This window comes from Protopterus annectens, chromosome 1.part0 (assembly GCF_019279795.1).
Source record: "Protopterus annectens isolate FY-2018-M chromosome 1.part0, PAN1.0, whole genome shotgun sequence".
In the NCBI taxonomy this organism is placed as follows: domain Eukaryota; kingdom Metazoa; phylum Chordata; order Ceratodontiformes; family Protopteridae; genus Protopterus; species Protopterus annectens.
In genome coordinates this window covers 121029383-121054799 of record NC_056725.1, presented here as the reverse complement: position 1 = coordinate 121054799, position 25417 = coordinate 121029383, and the positions used below count along the sequence as shown (strand labels likewise).

Genomic DNA, 25417 nt, shown 5'->3' with positions numbered 1-25417 from the left:
CATACCAAAATACGTGACTCCCATAAAGTGCTCAGTGCAAGAGAAGTATGAGCTGTCCCAAGCACCATACCCATGACCAAAATATATGTTTCAAAAGCTGTATTAACTCTGAATCAGACCATCTATAATGTTTAATGTTATGGTCTACAGGGGTTCTACAGAGAAATCCATTCATTTTATGTCTTCTTATGGCTTATGTCTTATTTCTTTACATTGTTTTGAAAAGTAACATATGGCATGTGTACAAATTACCAGAAAATGCAAATCTCATCCCCCACTTGTATGTATACCTGCCCATTTCCATACTTAAAAGTAGAGCTGCTGGTACTATAATATAATTGAAAGTCTGTTTTCTTTGCATCCAGCAATATCGTTGAGTTTTCAGAATCTCGAAATTCATATAGTTGAGACCATATGATCAAGTTTCTGAAAAACTCATAAGTAAAAAAAAAAATCTACATTTTTTGCAGGGGTAAGCCCCTCTGTATCCCCCTTAAATCTTGCATGCCAACTCCAAGATCACACTACAGTTTGGGAGAGGGTAAAGTTATAAATACTGTTATGAATACTGTCCTCAGGCAGAATTACTCCTTGTGCAAAACCCACAGTCCAAAGTAATGTAAGCAGCTGCACAGTAGCACACAAAGGCTAGAAGACAGTCATTTAAATATATCTTCTTTCTATACTCATAAGAAGACAAAAAAAGACAGCATGCTATTGCAAGTGCAAACAAAAACTAAATTAACATTTTCCAGAATAGTTTGCAATATAAAGAAACGAGTTACAGGTATAAAAGGTATGAGCAGCATCACATCATCTGTAGAGAACAGGTGAAAAAATGTCAGCATTGGAAAGAAAGACAAATACAGCACAGCCACCTGTACCTTCTGCTGCAGGTCATCTTACGTTGTCATTAATAACTCAGACTTGTTTGACTTTATGTGGGAAGACCATAGTAAGTGCTGACTGCATTTCTGTAAAAAATGCATGTCTGTCTTTGTATGTCCCAAAAATGAGATCTGCAGACTGAGACTTCTCATAAATCTCTTTTTATATTAATTTGCGCAAAGGGATTCATACATAACTAGTTAATGTTCATGAAAAACTGTGCCACCTTGAATTATATTTCCAAATTATCAGTTTTGGAATACCACATCTCATTATTCCTCAGAGCCTATTCAGAAAGTGCATTCATGAATATTCTCAGAATGAGTACTAATTGATTATGGACTGATTGACAGTATATGGCTTGGTATGCTGTGTCCTGGCAGACATCCATGATGTAGCGCCTCCACTGGTTTCTCAAGATGCAAGCAGTTAACTGCATGACAGTGATGATTCTGAATCAACTTCTCAAGACGTTTCACTATTTCATAGTCTGGGAGAGCAAGGGCATTAATGTTGAGTCCAAGCATCTGGGAAACCACTTCCCTGAAATCCACCAGCTGTAAATGCAAAATAAAATAATGGTGTCAAATGTCTCTAAGGTAAACAACAAAAAACATTGTTAAACAAGCTCAATTAACACAGAAATATTGTTTTTATAAATAAACATTCTTAAAGAAATCTCAACCTTATCATATTATCCAAGTGGTCTTCATTCATTTGACAACCAGTTGCTAACTATATACATACATATACAGCAGATATAAAAAGTTTACACACCCCTGTTAAAATGCCAGGTTTTTGTGATATAAAAAATGAAGTCACAATAAATCATTTCAAAACTTTTCCCATCTTTAATGTGACCTATAACTTGTGCAATTCAATTGAAAAACAAACAAATCTTAGGAGAAAAATATAAAAAAAATAAAACACGTACAATACGCTGATTGCATAAGTGTGCACAGGCTTAAACTAATACTTTGTTGAAGCACCTTTTGATTTACTTACAGCATTCAGTCTTCTTGGGTAGGAGTCTATCAGCATGGCTAATCTTGACTTGTCAATATTTACCCACTCTTCCTTGCAAAAGCACTCCAAATCTGTTAGATTGTGAGGGCATCTCTTGTGCACAGCCCTTTTCAGGTCACCCCACAGGTATTCTATTAGATTTAGGTCTGGACTCTGACTGGGCCATTCCAAAACTTTAATTTTCTTCTGGTGAAGCCATTCTTTTGTTGATTTGGATGTATTCTTGGGGTCATTGTCATGTTGAAAGGTGAAATTCCTCTTCACGTTCCGCTTTCTAGCAGACGCCTGAAGTTTTTGGGCCAAAAGTGACTGGAATTTGGAACTGTTCATAATTCCCTCTACCTTGACTAAAGCCCCAGTTCCAGCTGAAGAAAAGCAACCCCAAAACGTGATACTGCCACCACCATGCTTCACCATGGGGATGGTGTTCTTTTGGTGATGCAAAATGTTGTTTTTGCGCCAAACATACCTTTTGGAATTGTGGCCAAAAAGTTCAACCTTGGTCTCATCAGACCATAACATTTTCCCACATGCTTTTGGGAGACTTGATGCATTGTTTTGTAAATTTTAGCTGGGACTGGATGTTTTTCTGTGTAAGAAAGGTCTTCCGTCTTGCAACCCTACTCCATAGTCCAGACATACGGAGAATATGGGAGATTGTTGTCACATGTAGTACACAACCAATACTTGCTAGAAATTCCTGCAGCTCCTTCAGTGTTGCTGTGGGTCTCTTGGCAGTCTCCCTGACCAGTTTTTGTCTTGTCTTTTCATCAATTTTGGAGGGATGTCCAGTTCTTTGCAACATCACTGTTGCCCCATATTTTCTCCACTTTTTGATGACTGTCTTCACTGTGTTCCATGGTACATCCAATGCTGTGGAATTTTTTTTGTACCCTTCTTCTGACTGATACCTTTCAACAATGAGATCACTTTGATGCTTTGTAAGCTCTCAGCAAACTATGGCTTTTGCTGTAGCAGGCAACTGACAAATGTTAGGAAAATCCTACTAGGACAGCTGAACTTTATTTGGGGTTAATCAGAGTCTCTTTAATTGATGGCAGTTGTGTACTCAAGAAGACTGAATGCTGTAATTAAATCAAAAGGTGCTTTAACAAAGTATTCATTTAAGGGTGTGCACACACAACAAAGTATTAGTTTAAGGGTGTGCACACTTACACAATCAGCGTATTGTATGTTTTTTATTTTTTATATTTTTTACCCTAACAGATTTGTTTGTTTTTCAATTGAATTGTGCAGGTTATAAGTCACATTAAAGGTGGGAAAAGCTTTGAAATGATTTATTATGGTCTCATTTTTTTTATCTCAAAAACCTGGCATTTTAACAGAGGTGTGTAAACGTTTTATATCCACTGTATATATATATATATATATATATATATATATATATATATATATATATATATATATACACAGACACACACACATATATTTATATATATATATATATATATATATATATACACACACACACACACACACACACACACACACACACACACACACACACACACACATATATATATGGGTTCACTACTAAATATTGAAATTCCACAATCTCGAGAATCTGAATACTGATGCCCAGAATCTTGAGATTGCAGAATCTCGAAAACATTTTTTTTTTGAGATTCTGCAATCTCGAGATTCTGGGCATCTGTATTCAGAGTCTTGGGAACACATATACACACACACACACATATATATATATATATATATATATATATATATATATATATATATATATATATGGGTCTACTTCACTCAGAAAATTTAAGATGACCAAGTAATATGATCTCAAAATATATAATCAGCCAAATAATGACACATTTAGTCACTTCACTTCCTAATGATATGAACTTAATGATAGTGCTTCAGAACTACATACTTTACTACAGAAGTCTTTTCAGCTAAAAGTACTAATTATGAAATACTGATGTTGCACTGGAAACATACAGTCAAACTAAATCATAGAAAACACTGCTGAAATCCTTTATTAAACATGAAATACTGTTATGTCTGAGGTACGAATGTAATAAACATTTGGACTTTAGGAAGGTTTTTAACATTTTGCTCCACAGTATAGATTGATAAGAAAACAGAAAAAGTATTGGACTGTCTTCAAAACTGGCATAATGGATGGGAAAACTGAGCTCGCTTAATGAAAATGGAGTCAGGTTAGAGGGGAACTCCTTTCAGAAAGTGGAATGTGCAATGGAATGCATCAAGAGTCAGTATTAATACTACTGTTTAGCGACTGAGTTTAGCAGTAAGATGAACCTGGACTCTGAAAGCACCAATAAAGGTGCAGTGGTTGTGGACAGCATGGCCAGTCTCCAATGAAGGACAAACAGGAAAAGGTGTGGATATTACGATCATCAAGGTAAATCATGTACTAGGTTACACTGCTTTAGGACTTGAGGCTAGGGTTTGCAAGTCATGCAAAGAGTGTAGATGAGCCTGCAGCTGAGTACTTTATCCATTTCTACTGCATGCACAGGCAAAGGGACATTAGTCCAATAACAGAGTACATTATGTACATATATATCCAGTCATTGATAGTTCATGTCTTAGAATGGGTCAAATGGTATGTGAGACTGAAAATCAACTAATTTCACCTACTGGCTTTTTCATATGCAAGATTGTTATACACTGGGGATTGGAGACTTTGGTCTTTTCCAATAAAAGTGCAATGTCGTAGTTGGTGTATAAATTCAGATTAGTGTGGGTGTGCAGGGTGACTTGCCACCCCCCCCCCCCTTCAAAAATGTTTAATTTTTTTTTTTACTTTGGTTTCAAGCACTTATGCTTGATCCATTGAGGATTTTTTTTTTTCTGCTTGGCATAAACCACAGTTACCAACTTTATACACATTGTAGCCACCCAGCAATGATTCAGAGATCCTGCAAAGATTAAAAAGACAGATGACATAAAGTTACACTAGAAGAGAGGTACAAGAAATATGTTTTTATTAAAGGAAGAATAAGGTTAAGAATAAGATGACATGCAATGTCAAAATATCAACTTAGGATTCTTCAGATAGTCTGATAGTAATTGAGAAGAAGATTTGAGAAGAGCTAAGGTCATTTATTAAACAAGAAGATTTAAGATGATACAGAAGAAACAGAAAACTTGTAGTAAATTTTCCTTCCACAGCACCAGAGGCTTCCACTTTACCATCTACTCAGAATGTTACAAACTCAAATGACAGCATTGTGAAAAAAAGTATGACAGTAGCAGAAACTACAGTTGTGTAAGTAAGCCTACTATAACATTAGATGTTCAAATGATCACTGCTGCAGTATCTTTAGCAATATGAAGTTAATAACATACACAGAATATAACAGCAGGTCAGCTTTCAAAGCTTAAGGGCACCTTCAATGCTCCCAAACCATCAATCAGCTGGAAATGAGCTAACTAAAAAGACTGGTTTGGGTGCCAAACCCTTCAGAGCTTTCATTCCAACAGAAAGAGGGAGGCTGAACCCTGAAAGGACAATTCTAGCAATTACAAAAAATAAATGTCCACACCAAGAAAGCCACGGTGATACAGCGGTAGCGTTGTTGCCTCACAGCAAGAGGTTCTCCCGTTCGATTCTCAGCTAGTGTGCGGGAAGTGTCTTCTCTGTGGAGTCTGCATGTCCTCCCCATGGGTCATGTGGCATTCAGAAAGACATGCATGAATGGGCGTGCCTTCACTGAAGGTTGGGCATCAAGCTGGCAACTCGGCACCGTGAAAATCTACTGCCAATCATTAGCGGACCGAAATTCTGCTGTGGCGACCCCTAACTGGGAAAAGCCAAAAGACAACAACAACTCTGGCATTAATAACACATCAAAAACCAAGGGGGGTGGAGGGAGGGAGAGGCTACAGCAGCAGTAATCATTCAAACATCTACTGTTATGGTAAGTTTACTTATCCAGCTGTGCTATGTTCATCATATTTATCACTGCTGTAGTAGCCTTAGTAATATGGGAAAATCACTCTAGATTACTACATTTGGGAGGCAGAAAAAGAAAATTCCAAGAGCCCCTGGAGAATGGTCCTAACAAAGCCTGCTCTAGACCTAGAGAAGGAATATACAGTGCTTTGTATAAGTATATACAGAGGACCGAGTTGCAGCTTCTAGAATTCAATTCTTTCCAAAAAGCTACAGACAAAGCCAACGTAGAGTGAGCCTTCTCCCTGCCTAAAATAGTTTCATTATAGTGTCTATAAGAAAAGCCTTAGACAACTAGTTGGAAATAGATTCTTTTGACACAGGTTGATCCTTCTTCTTACTTTACAAAAAATGAACACTTAAACTGAAGACCTGAAATATTTAGTTCTGTCAAGATAGTGCAGTTGTCTGCAGACATCCAAGGTGTGGAATATCCTTTCTCCCTCATTTTTAGGTGGAAAGAAAATGAAGAGATGGATAGCTTGGTTTAAACTTGGATACCACTTTAGGTATAAAAGAAGGATTATTTTCATAGAAACCCTGTCTTTGTAGAAAATGAGATATGGTTGACTCAGCATAAGAGCTTGCAACTAAAATATCCTTCTAGCAGAGGTCAGAGCAATCAGTGAAATTGTTTTCCATGTTAAGAACCCCAAGTCAGACCGGTAAGCTGGTTCCAACTAAGCAGGTTTTATCTTCTGTAACACATAATTAAGATCTCAAGGAGGGGCCACAAGTGTTTTTGGAGTTCTCTTATGCAAAACCCCTTTCAAAAACATTTTGCCATGAGAATGCCATTAAAGAGGAGGATTCATTGTGCAGACATTGAAATGGCCAATAAATGAACCTTGATGGAAGAGTAAGAAAGGCCATAAGACTGTAATTCCCACAAATATTGTAAAACCAGAAAACAAATAGCCCTGAATGTATGCTGGTTATGTTTTTGCCATCAAACAGAAAACATTTTCCATTTACTAATATAGGATATTCTAGTAGCAGGCTTTCTTTAGTTCCTAATGAATGTCCTTTATAAACAAGAGCCTAAAGGGAATTAAGACCCTATCATTCAGGCAGTCATCTGAAGTTCATTGGGTTTGGGGTGTATTAAATGGGTGTATATCAGCTTACCGAAAGCTGATAACATCGAATGCTAGTTGATCGACCTCTAAAGGTTGAACAACCAAAATAGCGAAGACACAGAACAGCGATTTTTTTTCCCAGGGAAAAAAATTGCTGGGTCGTTGTTGGGAGTTTGCCATTTCTTCCACTGTGGTGTGATCTCGGAGTTGATATATTTAAGGGGCACAGCCCCTAAATTGGGGGTTTGGGGGCGTGAAGCCCCCCAGTTTATGTTGTGTTGTTTTTTTTTTTTTGTAGAACAGTGATTTTTCACTTTTCCAAGTCTTTGCTATTTTGGTTGTTCGACCTTTTGTGGTTGATCAGCTAGCATTTAAATTTATCAGATTTCGATAAGCTGATATAGATGCTATCAAACACCCTTGTTCTTGTGTGAGTAGATCCAATCAGAGAAGTAGCTTGTGGAAACTGTCCCTGTCCATTTCCAAAAGAAGGGAGAACTATTTTGGAAGCTCAGAGTTTCAAAACTTCGAACTTCATATGGTCGAGACCATACGATCGAAGTTTTGAAACTTTGAACAGTTTAAATGGAGATTTCCATACAGCACTGAATAGGAAATTTACCATTCTCTTCACTGTAATGCGATCTCAGAGTTAGTACATTCAATTAGCAGGGGGTATGGAGGATGCAGAGGGGATTAAAGCCTGCATAAATGTAAAAAAAAAATAGTTTTTATTTTTTTTAATTGAAGTTTGGAACTTTCAAAACTGCAATGTTTTGGTCTCGACCATATGAAAATCTAAGTTTTGAAAGTTCAAGCTTCCGAAGTAGATTCATACATATATGTATGTATATATTATAAAAATGCTGCACAGAATAGTATTACATTCCAGGTGCAAAGAAAAAATGCATTTCATATAAAAATAAATAAACAAACCAGCACTGGTGTGATCGAAACAAACTTTTATTCCCAAGTGCTGTTGGAAAAGCAAGATAAACCAGTTTCATTTTCACAAGCATTTTCAGTATCTAAATAAATGAAACAAAATTTCCATTTATATGATACTACATATCACATGATAAATAAACACCAATAGTATTCAAGTCAATTAAAAAAGGCATTATGGCATGAAAACAGATATTCTCAGGAGGTCTGCTATCCAAATAACAAACAAGCTGAACCCTACATAGCTTCCAAGATCAGGCTCATTCACTTTTCTATTATTTCCATAAATTCTAGGTGTTCTTTGAGATTAGTTGGATACAGTGTACCAGGGTTAAGAATCTAAAACCCCTATTTAGTATCCAAAAAAAAGGTTTTACAGCATCCCTACTTACATTATAGTTTTTTATCTGATCACTTCATATGAATATAAACTTGCTGTGATGTGAACCTTCTTATGCTTCTAGAGTGCACTCCCATCCTTGGAACAATTTGTACTGCTAAAATGGGCACTCACACATTCCTTAAACATTCTGATAGTTTGCCCAACATAAAAAGCACCATCTGTACATTGTACAAGATAAAGAATAGCTTTACTTTTATATGTTATATATCTAAAGCTAGGTTTTTATAGGAGATTTGTGGATGATCTTTTTCTTGTTTGAAATGGAAGCCATGCATTATTTGAGGATTTTTTCTCCTATATATCTAATACCACTACTTTTTTGAATTTCAAAGATGAAATGTCACTAAACAAGATCACATATTTGGATGTTATGCTCACTAAGGACACAGATGATAATACAGCAACAGAACTATTTAAGAAACCTGTAAAAAGGAACAGTTATTTGCATCACACTAATATGCATCCACCATTTATGTTTAGAAATATAGTAAAGAATCAGATGCATAGGGTTGCCAGGCTAAATATAAGAGACACTAATATGGCTAGGTAGTTGGATAACATGGCTGCTGATTTTCATAATCGTGGCTATTCTAAAAGTGAAACATCACATGCACGTGAATATGTTGGCCAAGAATAGGCCTCTACGGCCAGACCAGTCTTTCACCATTCAAATGAGGTCACCAAAGTGATAAAACCTAGTCAGCAACGGAAAGTGAGGTGCATGCTGACATATAATAAAAAATACCCCTAAGGTTAGGCAGTATAAATAAACACTGGTTTATTTTACAAGACATAGTAGAACTTAAAGGTATGATATCTAATAGGCCAGATTTTGGATATAATAGATGCACTGCACTTAAACCCTTTGTTATAAGAAACAACCTAAATATTATTTTAATGCCATTAGTAACAAACAGGGTACCTTTAAATTTAATGGTTGCATGTATTGTGAGTATATATATATATATATATATATATATATATATATATATATATATATATATACACAAAACACTTTTAGATATCCTGTCACAGGGATTGACTTCAAGCTACATGTCTATGGAAACTGTAATACTCAGAACATTGTTTATATGGCTAGATGTGACCTATGTGATGGCTACTATATGGGTATGGTGAACAGAAAATTAAAAGAAAGGATAGGGGATCATTTCCCAGAAATAAGACAAAAGGTTTTAGCTAATGCTTTATATAAACATATTTTGGATAAAGGTGATGCTCATTGTTTTAAATGTTTGATATTGAAAGTAATTTATATGCCATTACGAGGTGGTGATATAAAGTTATTGACTGAAAAGGAAGAGATGTGCTGGATAGTGAGAATGAGAGGACATATACCTCCTGGTTTGAGTGGTGCTTTCACCTTAAAGACATTTCTTAGATATTTGCATGAGCAAGTTTAATTGTTTAATTGTTTTTTAAGCATGTGACCTCTTAGAGTTTTAAATACAAGTTCGGTTTGTAAGTTTAACATTGCCTGAGGAAGACTACTGGTGAAAGTTTTATACTTGCACAATAAACTGATGGTTTTACTGTGTTTCCAGCATCTTTGTTTTTTTTTTTTACTTTTGAAGTTATACTTTTGGAGGTTCTGGATCAATGGCTACCCACTGTTGTGCTTGTCTTAAACAGGTATTACCTAGCCTTGAAGATTATGCTTTTGTGAGAATTAAGCTGTAATGCTTAACTGGACTGATATGCACAGAGTAGATGTAATTGCTGTGTCTGTCTTCTGAGAAATAATATGTGAAGCTGTCTGCTGCTGTTTATTATTTTGATTTTGCAGCAGGACCTATGTAATTATGTGAAGCAATAAGAAATAACACAACAAAACAACTATTTACATGAGTGTCTATTACATAAAAATATTTAGTAAGTCTCCAGTAATTAACAATTATCCTAAGAAATCAACCATTATTTACTTAACAATTCTTTAAATTTTTTCCAGATGTCATATGAAGAAGTGATTCTGGAAGACCATGACATGATAATAATAAGTTCCAGTTTTCAAACTTTATTTGCGATGTTAGAGAATTCATTAGAAGAGGGAGCAGATTCACTTTTCCAATTTCTTGTTATAACTTTTCTTGAAATTGTTAGAATACTCCATGACAGTGGATATTTCAATTTCACTACACAATTTGGTATTGGAGTATTAAACAAAACTAATGATTTAGTTAAAGAAAATGTATCAGAGAATAAAGTCTGTAGGAAAACATTGATTTCATTCCAGTATGCTTTAAGTAAAACATATTCAAAAAATGTGTTGCCAGTCAGCTTTAAGGTCTAATTTACATCTCCAACAAACCATCTTGCTATTGGACATTAATTCAATTCTGTGTGGTGCAAAGAAAGATTTGTGCAAGAACTTCCATGAAAATAATCTTCATTTAAGTAAACAGGTAGTTTGATGATGATAAAATTAGATTTTTATCCTTGTCATTGGGAGATCTATTATTTATGAGTTTAAAATAATTCCAATAACTTTCTTTATTATATTTCAACTCTTTTTGACCACTTTATATATTTTGGATAAAATACCTTTTCCATATATTTTCTGTTGTAACAGAAAAAAATTAAAAGATCAATTAATTTCAGAATAAATTCTCTTATCTCTGATTGTATAACTTTAATTTTGCATTCAACAAATTGTCTATAGTTTTGCACATTCACCTACATCTTCATCCAATTCAAATTTGTTAATTATATATTGAACAGAATACAGTTTTTCTTCATGCATTAATTGACACCAGTATATCAAATTATTTTCTTTAAAAGTAATCATTGTAGGTAAGTTTAGAGTAGAAATATAATTTAGACTAAATGCTATTGGAAAGATGATAAAAAACATGCTTTATACATTAAATTTCTGTACATAAAATTTCTCAAATTATTCATTATAATGGAGATATAAGAAGAGTTGATTACTTGATTAAAATTGTTTAAGAAATATTATTTTAATAACCAGAGTAAGGAACTGTTTGAGATTAAATAATAATTTGAATGTTTAAGACAGCTGGAGTGTATCCAAAAACTTCCTTGAAAATCTTTTCACTTAGAAGTATAATAACTGTTTCATCAAAGAGCTATTGTTTTTATGATAGATAATAGATAATATAATGCCAAATCTGGTAGACCAACACCACCAACAGACCAGTCTCTAATATGATGGTTTAAAGCTATTCTGGGCTTGCTAGAAAACTGCAAAAAAAATTAAAATTAAGAAATTAAGCACTTTTATACAAATTGTAGGAGGAGGAAGAGATAATGACTATAATATATAGTATTTTTTGGTAAGATAATACTTTTGATTATGGAAAGCCTCTCATCCATTGTAAAAAAAATCCATTTATATATAAGATTGTCTATGGAAGTTAAACTATTGTTATAATTAATGATTATTATTTTGTTGATGTTTTCAGCAATAATCATTCCAAAATAATCTATCTTTTTCATGGACTATATATTAATTAAATCTTTTTTATATATCATTAAAGTTATAAGTTATAGGTAAAAGCTTTGTTTTATTTTCATTAAAACTAAAGACAGATATTTTCTGAAAGATTTCCATTGAATTATAAACAATTCAGAACAAATTATTACATTCATTCAGGGTTGTAAGAATATTACCTGTGAACAATTGAATTTTACAAATTAAGTTCTTGCCTATCTGACTACCTTTAATTGCTAATTTTAATTGATTCTGAGGTGTATGAACCTATTTTTTACATAAGCATAAGAAATTTCATAAAGAAGATTAATAAGATATATACAATTACTTGAAAAAATACTTTCTTCTAAAACCAATGAGAAATAATTAAAATTTACATAGTTAAATATATTATCTGTATCCAAACTTGCTTACATTAAATTCTCATTTGTTCTATCTGCGTAAGCAGTTATTGTTAGTATTCTTTTGATGTTGTCATATGAATTCCTATTTTAAAAACAGTTTGGTCAGCATTAATCAAAAAAGGAAGAAATTGCTTTAATCTCCTAGCATGGATAGCCATAAATAATTTATAATCTCTGTTTAACAAAGAGATTGCTCTATAGGAAGAACATTTTGTAGAGTCTTTGATGTTAAGATTGGAGTGATGAGAGTGTATTTCCAGGAGGGAGGAACATTTAATAATTCTTTAACTAACTTAAAAACTTTAAGTAATATAGCTAAGGCTTTTTTTGGCATTAACTTATAGAGTTCCGGAATAATTCCATCATTACCAGGGGCCTTCTTAGGTTTTCACTTATTAATTTGAGCTTTTAATTCAGAAATTGAAACAGGCATATCAATAACTTTCCTCTGATATTCAGTTATTTTTTTCTTAGTATAATTTCTTATAAACATTTTAATTTTCTCTTGAGAGTCCATAGTTGGATTATTGTTGTTTAATGCATTACAATGATTTCAAAATTTTGTCAGAGTATCCGGACACTAGTAAATATGTCCATACTGGATCAGTCGAGGCCAGGGTTAACAGTGACTGCCACCAGTACTGTTAGCCAACAGGGTGCTGGTGGAAATTGGGCTACTGTTGGCCGAAGGAGGAGAAGAGGTGGAAGGCATTGCCGAAGGCAGGAAGAGAGGAGAAAGGCTAGGACTGTGGTAGTGAGGGTCGGAACTTTGAATGTTGGCAGTATGACTGGTATAGGGAGTGAGCTAACCGATATGATGGACAGAAGGAAGGTTGGTATATTGTGTGTGCAAGAGACCAGATGGAAGGGGAGTAAGGCTTGGTGTATTGGAGGTGGGTTCAAATTGTTTTATCATGGTGTGGATGGGAGGAGAAATGGCATAGGAGTTATCCTGAAGGAACAGTATGCTAAGAGTGTTTTGGAGGTGAAAAGAGTGTCGGACAGAGTGATGTTTATGAAGCTGGAAATTGAAGTTGTAATGATGAATGTTGTTAGTGCAAGTTGGGTGTGCGATGGATGAGAACATTTTAGAGTGAGTTGGATGAAGTGGTGATGACTGTACCCAAGGGTGAGTGAGTGGTGATTTAAGCAGATTTCAAAGGGCATGTTGGTGAAGAGAACAGAGGGGATGAGGATGTGATGGGTAGGTATGATGTTAAACAAAGGAATGCAGAAGGTCAGATGATAGTGGATTTTGTGAAAAGGATGGCCATGGCTGTGGTGAATACGTATTTTAACAAAAGGGAGGATAGGGTGACATACAAGAGTGGAGGAAGATGCACACAGGTGGATTATATCTTATGTAGGAGGGCCAGTTTGAAGGAGATTGGAGACTGTAAAATGGTGACAGGGGAAAGTGTAGTTAGGCAGCATAGGATGGTGGTTTGTAGGATGACGTTGGTAATCAAGAAGAGGAGGAGGAGTGTGAGGGCAGCACCAAGGATCAAATGGTGGAAACTGAAAAAGGGTAATTGTGAGGTGGAGTTCAGGGATGAGTTAAGACAGGCACTGGGTGGCAGTGAAGAGTTACCGAATAGCTGGGTAACTACAACAGAGCTAGTAAGGGAGACGGCTAGATAGGTGCTTGGTATGACATCTGGGCAGAGGAAGAACAGAAAGGAGACATGGTGGTGGAATAAGGAAGTACAGGAGAGTATACAGAGAAAGAGGTTGGCGAAGAAGTGGGATTGTCAGAGAGATGAAGAAAGTAGACAGGAGTATAAGGAGATGAGGTGCATGGCAAAGAGAGAGGTGGTGAAGGCTAAGGATAAGGCATATGAAGAGCTGTATGAAGGGTTGGACACTAAGGAGGGAGAAAAAGACCTGCACCAATTGGCTAGACAGAGGGACTGAGCTAGGAAAGATGTGCAGCAGGTAAAGGTGATAAAGGATAATGAGGGAAACATACAAGCAAGGAAAGTGTTTTGAGGAGATGGAAAGAATACTTTGAGGGGTTGATGAATGAAGAGAATGAGAGGGAGAGAAGGTTGGATGATGTGGAGATAGTGAAATATGAAGTACAATGGATTAGCAAGGAGGAAGTAAGGATAGCTATGAAGAGGATGAAGAATGGAAAGGCTGTTGGTCCAGATGATATACCTGTGGAAGCATGGAAGTGTTTAGGTGAAATGGCAGTGGAGTTTTTAACCAGATTGTTTAATGAAATCTTGGAAAGTGAGAGGATGCCTGAAGAATGGAGAAGAAGTGTTTTGGTACCGATTTTTAAGAATAAGGGTGATATGCAGAGCTGTAGTAACTACAGAGGGATTAACATGATCAGTCACATCTTGAAGTTATGGGAAAGAGTAGTGGAAGCTAGGTTAAGAAGGGACGTGATAATTAGTGATCAGCAGTATGGTTTCATGCCGGGAAAGAGCACTACAGATGCAATGTTTGCTCTGAGAGTGCTGATGGAGAAGTACAGAGAAGGTCACAAGCAGTTGCATTGTGTTTTTGTAGACTTAGAGAAAGTATATGACAGGGTGCCTAGAGAGAAGTTGTGGTATTGTATGAGGAAGTTGGGAGTGTCAGAGAAGTATGTAAGAGTGGTACAGGATATGTACGAGGGTAGTGTGACAGCAGTGAGGTCTGTGGTGGGAGTGATGGATGCATTTAAAGTGGAGGTGGGATTACATCAAGGATCAGCTATGAACCCTTTCTTATTTGCAATGGTGATGGACAGGTTGACAGACGAGATCAGACAGGAGTCCCCCTGGACTATGATGTTTGCAGATGACATTGTGATCTTTAGTAAGAGTAGGGAACAGGTGAAGACGACCCTGGAAAGATGAAGATATGCTCTAGAGAGAAGAGGAATGAAGGTCAGCAGGACTAAGATAGAATATATGTGTGTGAATGAGAGAGAGGATAGAGGAATGGTGAGGATGCAAGGAGAAGAGGTGGTGAAGGTGGATGAGTTTAAATACTTGGGATCAATAGCTCAGAGTAATGGTGAGTGTGGAAGAGAGGTGAAGAAGAGAGTACAGGCAGGATGGAGTGGGTGGAGAAGAGTGTCAGGAGTTACTTGTGACAGACGAGTACCAGTAAGAGTGAAAGGGAAGGTCTACAAGAGGGTAGTGAGACCAGCTACGTTATATGGGTTGGAGACAGTCGCACTGACAAAAAGGCAGGAGTTTGAGCTGGATGTGGCAGAGTTAAAGATGTTAAGATTTGCACTGGATGTGACGAGGGTTGACAGGATTAGGAATAAGTATATTAGAGGGTCAGCCCAGGTTGGAAGATTTGAAGACAAAGCCAGAGAGGCAAGATTACATTGGTTTGGACATGTGCTGAGGAGGTATGCTGAGTATATTGGGAAAAAAGATGCTAAGGATGAAGCTACCAGGTAACAGGAAAAGAGGAAGGCCTAAGATAAGGTTTATCGATGTGGTGAGAGAGGACATGCAGGTGGTTTGTGTGACAGAGCAAGATGCAGAGGACAGGAAGAAATGAAAACAGATGATCCGCTGTGGCAACCCCTAACAGGAACAGCCAGAAGAAGATGATGATCTTCTATTTTAGTGACCTTATTTTTTCTTAGCAGAATATATTTCATAGGTTCATAGGTGTGTACTAGGCTAATGGCCCTAGGGCCTTTACAAGCCTAGCCATAGGATTACCCTGGCATCATGCCACCAGACCTTAGTTCCGAGTGCCTCCTTAATATGATCAGATTTATTAAATATTTTTTTTCTATAGCCAACTTAGGTACAGACTTAGGAATGACAGAGAAGTTAACTATTTTAATTCTTTCCAAATTAATCATAGTTTTATGATTTAGGATTTCCAAATATTTGTCACTTAGATTATTTATCTCCTTTGCCAAATTTGTATTTGCTTTCTGACTATATAATTTTAGTTTGTCTATGTTTTTCTTGTAGGAAAATTATTTCCTTGTCCCATTGTTTTTTTTTTTTTCTTTAAGGCATACTAGGTTATACTTCTACCATATAAATATGCTTTTAAAGCATCCCATGGATATATAAGCAGGTATGCATTTAATAGGAATACTGTTGTTACATTTTAGAAGTAAACCAAAAGTTATTGCACTGTGGTCTGAAAGTGGACAAGGTACGACTTTAACTTTGTCTACTCTATTTATTAGGTAATTTGATATATAAACTTCGAATTCTGAAAGATATGGCAGCTCAAATGTAGGAACCAACAAACCAAACTGAAGAATCCAAATTAGGATAAATGTCCACTTTATTCTATCACATGAACCAAAGCAAAACACGGTACACAAGTGTTGTTAACCTAGGTTTCATCTTAATACTAAAGACTTCTTCAGAACAACTATCACAATTAATTATCAAGTATAAATACTTTTCTATTTTAAATATTTAAATTATATTGTAATTAAAGTTTTTTTAAACAATTTATTTTAATTGCAGGTTAGTTTAGGTATTTAATTGGCAATTAATGTAAGTATTTATGTCAGCAACACTCATTACTAGCAGTGGGATACATCACACATACTCAGCAGGAAGATTAAATTCAGTAAAAGTAAAGGACGAGAAGATAGTCTGCAATCAACTCTAGTTTGGAAAGCTGGAGCACTATGATACAAGATCTATTGCTTATCCATCAGTTCAAACAAATTTAACCCTGTGTCTTCCAATGCCTTTCTGTCCTTCTTCCCAACTCATACCCAAAATCTAAAAACAAAAACACCTCGCATCATCTTTACCACAAAACCATTCACTCACCACAATCCACTAATGAGTCCAAGATCAAGTTATAAAAAAGGGAAAAGAGAATAACAAAACACAACTGCTCTCAGAAACAACTAATCCCAAACTACCAAGTCTCACCATACAATTCAAAAAAATCATAACACATATTCAAGAACAAGTGAATACATTATCACCCACACACAATCATGTCACTAGCAGTTCTGACACACTCACTTACCACAAAGAATCACACTATTAACCACTAATACAGGAATCCTTATATTGAGAATAAAACAGGTCACTTTGGGAAAACAGAGATCAGAAGTATATGACAAAGAAAATAAACAAGTTAACTATGAAGTATGACCTCAACATTAGTGACACTAAGGAATATAATAAATAAAAACTATGTAATGTGCTAATATTAATGTTAAATTTTCACATTATAGATGGCCACATAACAGAATAGATATTAATTATTCAAAAGAAAGGGAGACCCGGATTATAAGCAAATCACAATGGAAAAAAAACATTAGTAGAAGAAATAATATTAGCTATAGCTCTATGATTATGCTATTATAACTAGTCATAGAAAACCATTTTGTGACTGTTAATTTATAATATAATATCTAAAGAAAAGTATAAGGAAGTTAGCTTTATAAAGGATATAGATAGAAAGTAATTAAATAAGTTAGTTTACCTTGGTGTAAAGACATCAAAGTCCCCCCTTGTTTTCATCAAGATGTTAAACGAATCAGGTTCAGTTGTATTAAGGACTTAACAAAAGGAAAAGAAAAAGAAAAAATGAAATCTATTTTTACATATTGACATTAAGTAATGGTTAAGTCTTTTGGCCTTTAATTTATTTTCTTTTTTTCATTTATCTTCCACCCAAGTCTTTCAGCTTGTCTCTTTAAGAAAACACTGTTCCAGTCCATATCCTCTTTTTCTTCAAATACGTTACTTGTTTTCAAGTATGATAAAGGTGCATCAAAATCTTCATCAGAAAGAAAGATTGTTAGCCTGGCCGGAAACAATAAATGAGTTTTAATTTCAGTTCTCTTGTTAATGGAAGGAAACATTTTCATTTGGAAATGAGTGAAGTGGAGTAGTCATTGTCAAAATTAATAACTTTGTCTTCTATTTTAAGGGGAGACTTTGACCAAGCAGTTTTAAGAATTAAATATTTGTCTTGTGAGGAAAAAAAATTACAATTATAGATCTTTAAGAAATATTATTCCTTGAAGAAGATGTTGCAACCAGAGATCTGAGTGCTCTCTCAATACTGAAAATGACATTGCTTCAGGTAAATCTAGTACTTTGGGAAGCCAGGATATCAGAAAATTTGCCATGTTGTTTCCTTCTATTTCTTCTGTTAAACCTAAGATTCTAATATTGTTTCAATGAGACCTATTGTCTAGGTCATCAGCTTTATTCAGAAGAATGGTATTTTGTTTTAATATTATGTTCATCTTCATTTAGCCTCCCTTCATTGTCACACAGAGAGTGTTTGCTGCCAGATATTTGAACATTCTGCCACTGTAATGCTTATTTAATTTGGTCCATTAGTTAAGAAGCATTTTTCTTTAGAATGATCAAGTTTTATGTCCATTTTGTCCATTTTTAAGGACAATTCCTGAATATTAATGAGAAAAGATTAATTTTTTTTTTTTTTTTGAAGAATGAATCTTGGGATCTAGCTTTGAAATGACTCACTTCCAAGTTTTATGTGAAGATATATTTCCAGATAAAATTTGACAGGAAAATCTCAAAATATCAAAAAAAGTTCTTGATACTATCTTAAAGAAAGTTTTAATTTAAGAAGAAATCTGCTACTATCCTGTCAGCATCATAGCCAGACCCCAATATGCAATAGTTTAATGTGTGGCAACTGTTGTTTGGGACAATGATGAAAATGATTACATGGTCATCTACTTTTAACTCAATCAGAGGTCTGAATTGTACATAGAAGTAGCTATAACTGCTTGGTGAGGGGTTGCCTGGATGAAAGTAACTGACCCTGTTGTCACTTGTTCAGTTTAACAATTATCGTTCAAAAAATAAGGGAAAAATTCATCACAGAATACTCGGACCTTCAGAACTTCTGGGGGCTGTGACCCCCTGCTGCCCCCATACACACACACACATATAACAAGGCTGTATATGTGGATTTTGACATGAGCTTACTAATCACCTCTACCATGAACTCCACCTACTCTAAAACCAGCCTTGCTCATAAGTGTACACGGAATGTCTCTGTACTTGTGTAGGGGCTGATAATGTCATTATTTCTTTTAACATTCCTCCAAGTCTCAGTTGTCCCTTCCCCATATCTTTTGTTGCACTGGGGATAGTGTGGTCATTATTTACTTAACTTTTCTCAAAAACTTCAGAAGGGTGCAAAGAGGGTCACTACAGCTTGTATATGGACACTATACTGTCTCCAGAAGCAACAAGTTGGAAACATCATTGTAATCATTATTTTTTTTGTTCATTTTTTTTTTATTTTTTTCTCAAAATCAAACCAATGATGCATATATAGGTGGCTATGTTTAGGGGGAAAGTAAATAAGTGTGCTACTTATATATGTCTGACAGAAAATATGTTATACTATATTTTTTTTTTCAGTTTTGCTACTAGTCTGAAGTCAGAAGTTAGATTTATATACCCCTTCCCCCCAAAAGACACTAACAGCAGCAACCATATTTCAAGCTGCTGCTCTTGCTGTTATATAAATCTAACAGCAACAGCAGCAGCTTGAAAAATGGCTGTGAGCATATCTGCCTTAATTTTAATCCCAATTTAACACCAGAGGGTGATACACAGAAAGCAACTACCTATTCTGAAGTAGGGGTAGGGGGCAAGTATTACTCTTGGATACAGGAATTAATGGACATGCTGCACCTCAAAAAATCCAAATCCCATCGAGCTACACGCTCGAGAGACTTGAACCTAAGCACTGAAATAAATAGGACATGCTGGGGGGACAGATTCATAACCCAGAGGCTCCCTTCACTCTGGAATAAAATCCCAGTCCAGGTTAGGCAGAGTCCCTCACTGACTCTCTTCAAGAGGAATCTTGATGAGTGGATGGGAGATAGTAGGTTTACCACAGGTATCACTTCTGTGTCACTGTTAGGCAGAGGCACAGTATACTAACCTCGAAAAAGGGCATAGCAAAATTCATTTAAAATGGGTGGCGAAAGCCAAACACACTCTGGCTAGGCTTATAAATGCCCTAAGGCAGATAGCCTAGTATGAACCTATGAACCTATGATATATGTATCCTCACAGACATTTGCCTTATTGTATTCTGAACTGGTGTTTGGCTTTGAACATTAAAACCTAGATACAACTAATTTCTTCCTTGGAATACAAAAGTATGAAAGTATGATTGAATTTCTTTTCTGTATACATAATTTTTGTTGAGGTCATCTGTGAATTAAATGTTTGTAAAAAAAAGATCTAGAATGCACCTCAGAGCATTTATAACCCCATGGATACTGAATGTCTTGCAGCCTCCAACCCCCCCCCCCCAGCTTAATTTAGTTACTATAGGGTAGTTTGGGTCACTTAGGGTGCATTGAAAGGATGCACAAAAAAGAAAAGTTGAAGAGTAAGACTGAATTTCATTCCTTACTCATGGTTTTCATTCAAGCCACCTCTGAGTGAAAAGATTGTTTAAAAAACTCGAAAATGCATCTCACAGCATCTAAAAACCTCATGGCTTCTGTGGGCCTAACAGCCCTCAGACCCACACAGCTTAAATCAGTTATTTTCACTGCAGTTATTATTATAGTGTAGAAAATGTGCGAAAGGATGCAGGAAAAAATAAAGTTGAAGAGTAAGGCTAAACTTCTTTCTTTCTTTGATCATGTTTTTGTTCAGGCAATCACTGGATAAAAAGGTCATTTAAAAACTTTAAAATGTACCACAGAGCATCTAGACCTCTATGGCTACTGAGGGCCCTGCAGTCACTAACCCTCAGATTAATACAATTGTTTCTTCCATGTTATCAAAATGCAGTCTTGCTTAAATAGAACACGATGGATGAAGGAATGAATAACTTAAGGAAAAAATTGTAGCATAAGACAAACTGTGAGAAAAAGGAAGAAAAAAATAAGTAATCTGGATGGTGTGAGTAGGTCAGGATGGAATGAGGCAGTGTGTGTGTGTGTGTGTGTGTGTGTGTGTGTGTGTGTGTGTGTGTGTGCGTGCGTGCGTGCGTGCGTGCGTGTGTGTGTGTGTGTGTGTGTGTGTGTGTGTGTGTGTGTGCGTGTAGGGGGGAACCATGTAGCCTTTTTGCCTAGGGTGCCAGCTTACCTAAGGCTGTTCCACCACCCATGTTCATCTCCAGACTCAAAGAAATGAATTAAAATCAGTATCTATATAAGTAGAAGAACAATCTGTAGTTCCAGAGTCTAAAGTGTTTGTATGTTTTAAGATAAATTTATTCTGCTGCCGTTTTCTTTTACCCATATATTTAGTGTGAGATATCCACACACTGCCTTCCTGGAAACTTATAGATTTGTTTGTTGTTTTTGTTTCTTCCAAATAGAAACCATAGTCAATTTACAGTCCTCTGAATCACATTGGTATTTCTGAGTTTTTTGCTTTATATTCATCATTCAGTCTAGCTACTTCCCTTGAATACTGTAATAATGTAGCATATTTTACAATGGAAGAAAATGTTATATATGGTTACAGGTGCAAACACTTTTGCCTGCAAAGCCTTAAGCAGTATTTTACTTATGCCTCGGATGATACCTCAATACAAACAAAAAATCATTGACTTCAACAATTGGCTTGGTTTCTGATGTTATTCAAAGGGGATCCGGTATCTGTCAGCCTAGGATGACATAGTCGACAGACCTTGATGCTTTGCTAGAGATGGTCTTCATCTGTCACCTTTGGGATTTTGGTTACTGGCTAAGGCTCTTGCCATTCCCAAAGTGCCTTTTTAGCAATGTCACAAGAACAACAGTGCAGTGGTGCAGCGGTAGCATTGTCACCTCACAGCAAGAGGTTCTCCAATTAGATTCTCAGCTGGGGTGCCTTTTGTGTGGAGTATGCATGTCCGCTCTGCATTTGTGTGGGCTTCCTCCCATGTTACAAAGACATGCGTCTGGAGTATTTCTCCCCAGGCCACCACTGAAAATTGGCTTTGTTCCAAGTTGGACTTTCCCAGTAAACAAATGTTAAATAAATACCAAAATTCATGAAGTAAAAATGCCTTCTAAAAACAACCTCAAGTTTATGCTTCTAAATGCTAAGAGTCTAAACTGGAAACTGCACTCACTGAAAGCATTCCTCACCCGGGAAAATGCTGACATTTGTACTGTCAATGAGACCTAATTTAAGGCTGTGGAGAGCACCCCAGCTATAACAGGTTACATTTCCTGGGTCTATGTTATATTGTCGAAATAGCATTACAGCAAATGCCATTTTGATGACAAATATAGAGTGAACTCCCAAAACTGCAAAAGCTCAGGTCAGCGATTTCTCTCCTAGGGAAGAAATCACTTAGTCTGAGCCAAGACATTGCCCTTTAACCCACTGTACAGCAATCTTGGAGTTGGTATATTTAGTTGGTGGTGTGTGGGAGGCACTTTGACATGTTTTTACTGGTGTTATTTGTCATGTTGGTCTACCGATTTTTTTCCTTAGGAAAAAAAATCAGTGACCTGGGATTTTGCTGTTTTCGTACTTTGTTCTATATTAGTCATCGAAATGGCATTCGCTCTAATGCCATTTTGACAATATAATATAGACTCCATTTCTTTCTACACATTCAGACCACAAACTGAAAGCATGAGAACTAAAGGAGGTGGTGTATCAGCATTCATTTAAGATAAATATACCTCTAGATTGGTTAAACAGTATGATTCCCTTAAATTACTTCAGGGGCAATTGACTCCATGAATCAGGACATCCACTCAGCTTACTTTTATCTACTTGAGTCAAGCAAGATACAACCAAACACCCTGGTTTTGGGTGACTTTAATTACCTGTCCATAGACTGGTAAATTATACATAACTCCAATGCCTTGGACCAACTGGTTGGCACACCCACAAGGGGCTCAAACATCCTAGATCTGGTGCTTAGCAACATGAGAGACTGCTGACCACTCCCAGTGTGTGCCCATCTTTGGTGAAATCTAACCACAAATCAGTCTCGCTAAAAGTAACTATAACACAAGACTCACCCTTAGCAACAACTAGACTAAAAAACTTCTACAAGGCCAATTGCAACCTTTTACATGACAGCATAAATAACTTCATAGCCCCTCCCCCCACTGATGGAACAAACACCTATGTTGAATTATACGCAAATGCTTTATACAAGCACCTGTACAACTGTATTGACTTAGCCATACCTGATAGAATCAAAGCAAAATCTTCAAGGAAAAATAAACCTGCCTGGTGACAACGGCCATAAATTAGCTATAAAACAGGAGAAAGAAATTTCTGACTAAGAGCAGGAAGGAACAGTCTCAAAAGTGGAAGCACTCCCTCCTCAAATTAAATAAGCAAACAAGACTCTTAGAGAAGTCCTCCAAAGGTAACTACAAATCCAAATTAGCTCCCCTAACTTTAACTAAGGATGACCACAAGGTGTTATTTAGTTACGTCCGTAACCTCAAAGGTAAGGCCCAGATTTGCGCTGAACTTGTAGTTAATGTTACTACATATACATAACCTGTGGATATAGCAAACCTGGTGATGAAAACTTCACTTCCCTCTCCAGCCACATATACCCCAAAGCATCCCAAACACCTGCCCCACCTAGTATCTCTGAGGAGCAGATCTTAAATGCCCTCTCCAAGGCCAAACCACAGCCTCTATGGGACCAAATAACATCCCAGATTGTGTTCTGCATGGGTTAAAACAGGAATTAGCATCACCATTGAGCACACTTTTCAATCATAGCCTAAGCACTGGCTTTGTCCAAGTGGAATTGAAAACAGCTACCATCATCCCTTTGCACAAAGGGGATGCATCCATGGACCCCAGGAACTACAGACCCATTAGCCTGCCAGCCTTATCTGCAAGGCCATGGACTGATTCATCATGGACCATTTTAACAAAGATATAGGAAATCTCCAAATGCTGGACCCCACCCAGTTTGGCTTTGTCAAGAGGAGATCATGCCTATTAAACTTAGTGGACTTCTTTGAGACAGTCACCAAAGCCCCAGATGATGGCAAATCTATGCATACAACCTACCTAGACTTAGCCAATGCATTTCACACAATCCCCCAGTCAGGTATCATTGATAAACTCACCAAGCTGGGTATCAACCCATATAGTGTCAGGTGGGTTTCAAAATGGCTCCCTGATAGAACTCATACTGTCAAAATAGGGGACTGCTCCTCCTCCAGCAGACCCATAACCAGTGGTGTTTCACAGGGATCGGTTCTGGGACCCCTCCTGTTGGGAATCAACTTCTCCGAAGTACAGGCTAAAACTAAAGAACTGTGGCTGACAAAGTTTGCTGATGACTGTAAGCTGAGAGTGATCATTGAAACCCTTAGCGATGTCAACATCTTGCCAGAAGGTCTTATGCAGACTAACAACTGGTGCCAAAGTCATTATCTTAAACATAATGCAAAAAAATGCATTATCATCCCCTTTGGAAAGGGTGATGTTCCTGTAAACTACCACATCATTAGCAATACCCTAAGCACACAGTCAATGGTGAGAGATCTGGGCACAAAGGTTTATAGCAACCTTAACTTCAATCACCATATCTCCACAGTGGTAAAAAGGGAATTTTATACTGCTCATCTCATAAGTAAGGGCATTGCCTCCAGAAAAGAAGAGGTTATAACCTCCCTGTACTCTTCCCTCATCAGGCGAATAATGGAGTACAACACTCTCTTTAGTATGTTCCTTTCTAAACACCTGCAGCAACTGGAGAAACCATAAAGGTTTCTTACAAAGAAAATTCAGGGTCTTCAAAATCTGTCTTAGGTGGACAGACAAATCACTGTCACTTTACTCTGTGTCTTACAGACTGTACAGAGGAGACCTGTGTCTTGCATACAGAGCAATTTCTGGCACAGTTTTGATGGAGATGCTGCACATTCACAAGTCAAATGGCACACAGATCACTCACTCAAAGGACCTTAACCTGGTATGTGCCATCTGCAGTACTTGTTGGAAAGACAGATTTGTCTCACAGAGGTTACCCCACCTTTGAAGCAAGCTTTCTATACATGTTAAATAAAGCCCCTTGTTGGCCCTATGTACACACAGTTTGGACAACTGGATGGGTAACTGGAAATTCAACCCGGGGGTTCCACATGTGTCCATCTTGGACAGGGGCAATAGGTGCTGATTTCAGTGTCTGCTTGAACCAGACACCCTTGGGAACATAGGTTAAACTTGGTTAGGCTTGTAAGGACCCTGGGGCCATTAGCCTAGCAGCCTCCTATGATCCTATTTCGCAGTAAATTCTCTTTTGCTTTTCATTTCAACACTTAATGTAGTTAACTGTTTCTTATAACAT

At 36.6% G+C, this 25417-nt stretch overlaps 1 protein-coding gene across 1 annotated transcript in view; it reads right to left on the bottom strand.

Moving 5' to 3' along the window:
* Positions 1–1033: 1033 nt before the first annotated feature.
* The window catches only part of CCDC170 (coiled-coil domain containing 170), a 724401-nt gene continuing 700017 nt past the window's right edge, over positions 1034–25417 (bottom strand). Inside the window, exon 11 of the mRNA XM_044088859.1 lies at positions 1034–1445. Within this exon, the coding sequence (XP_043944794.1) occupies positions 1224–1445 (222 nt within the window). The 3' untranslated portion in view covers positions 1034–1223. The remainder of the gene's footprint in view (positions 1446–25417) is intronic.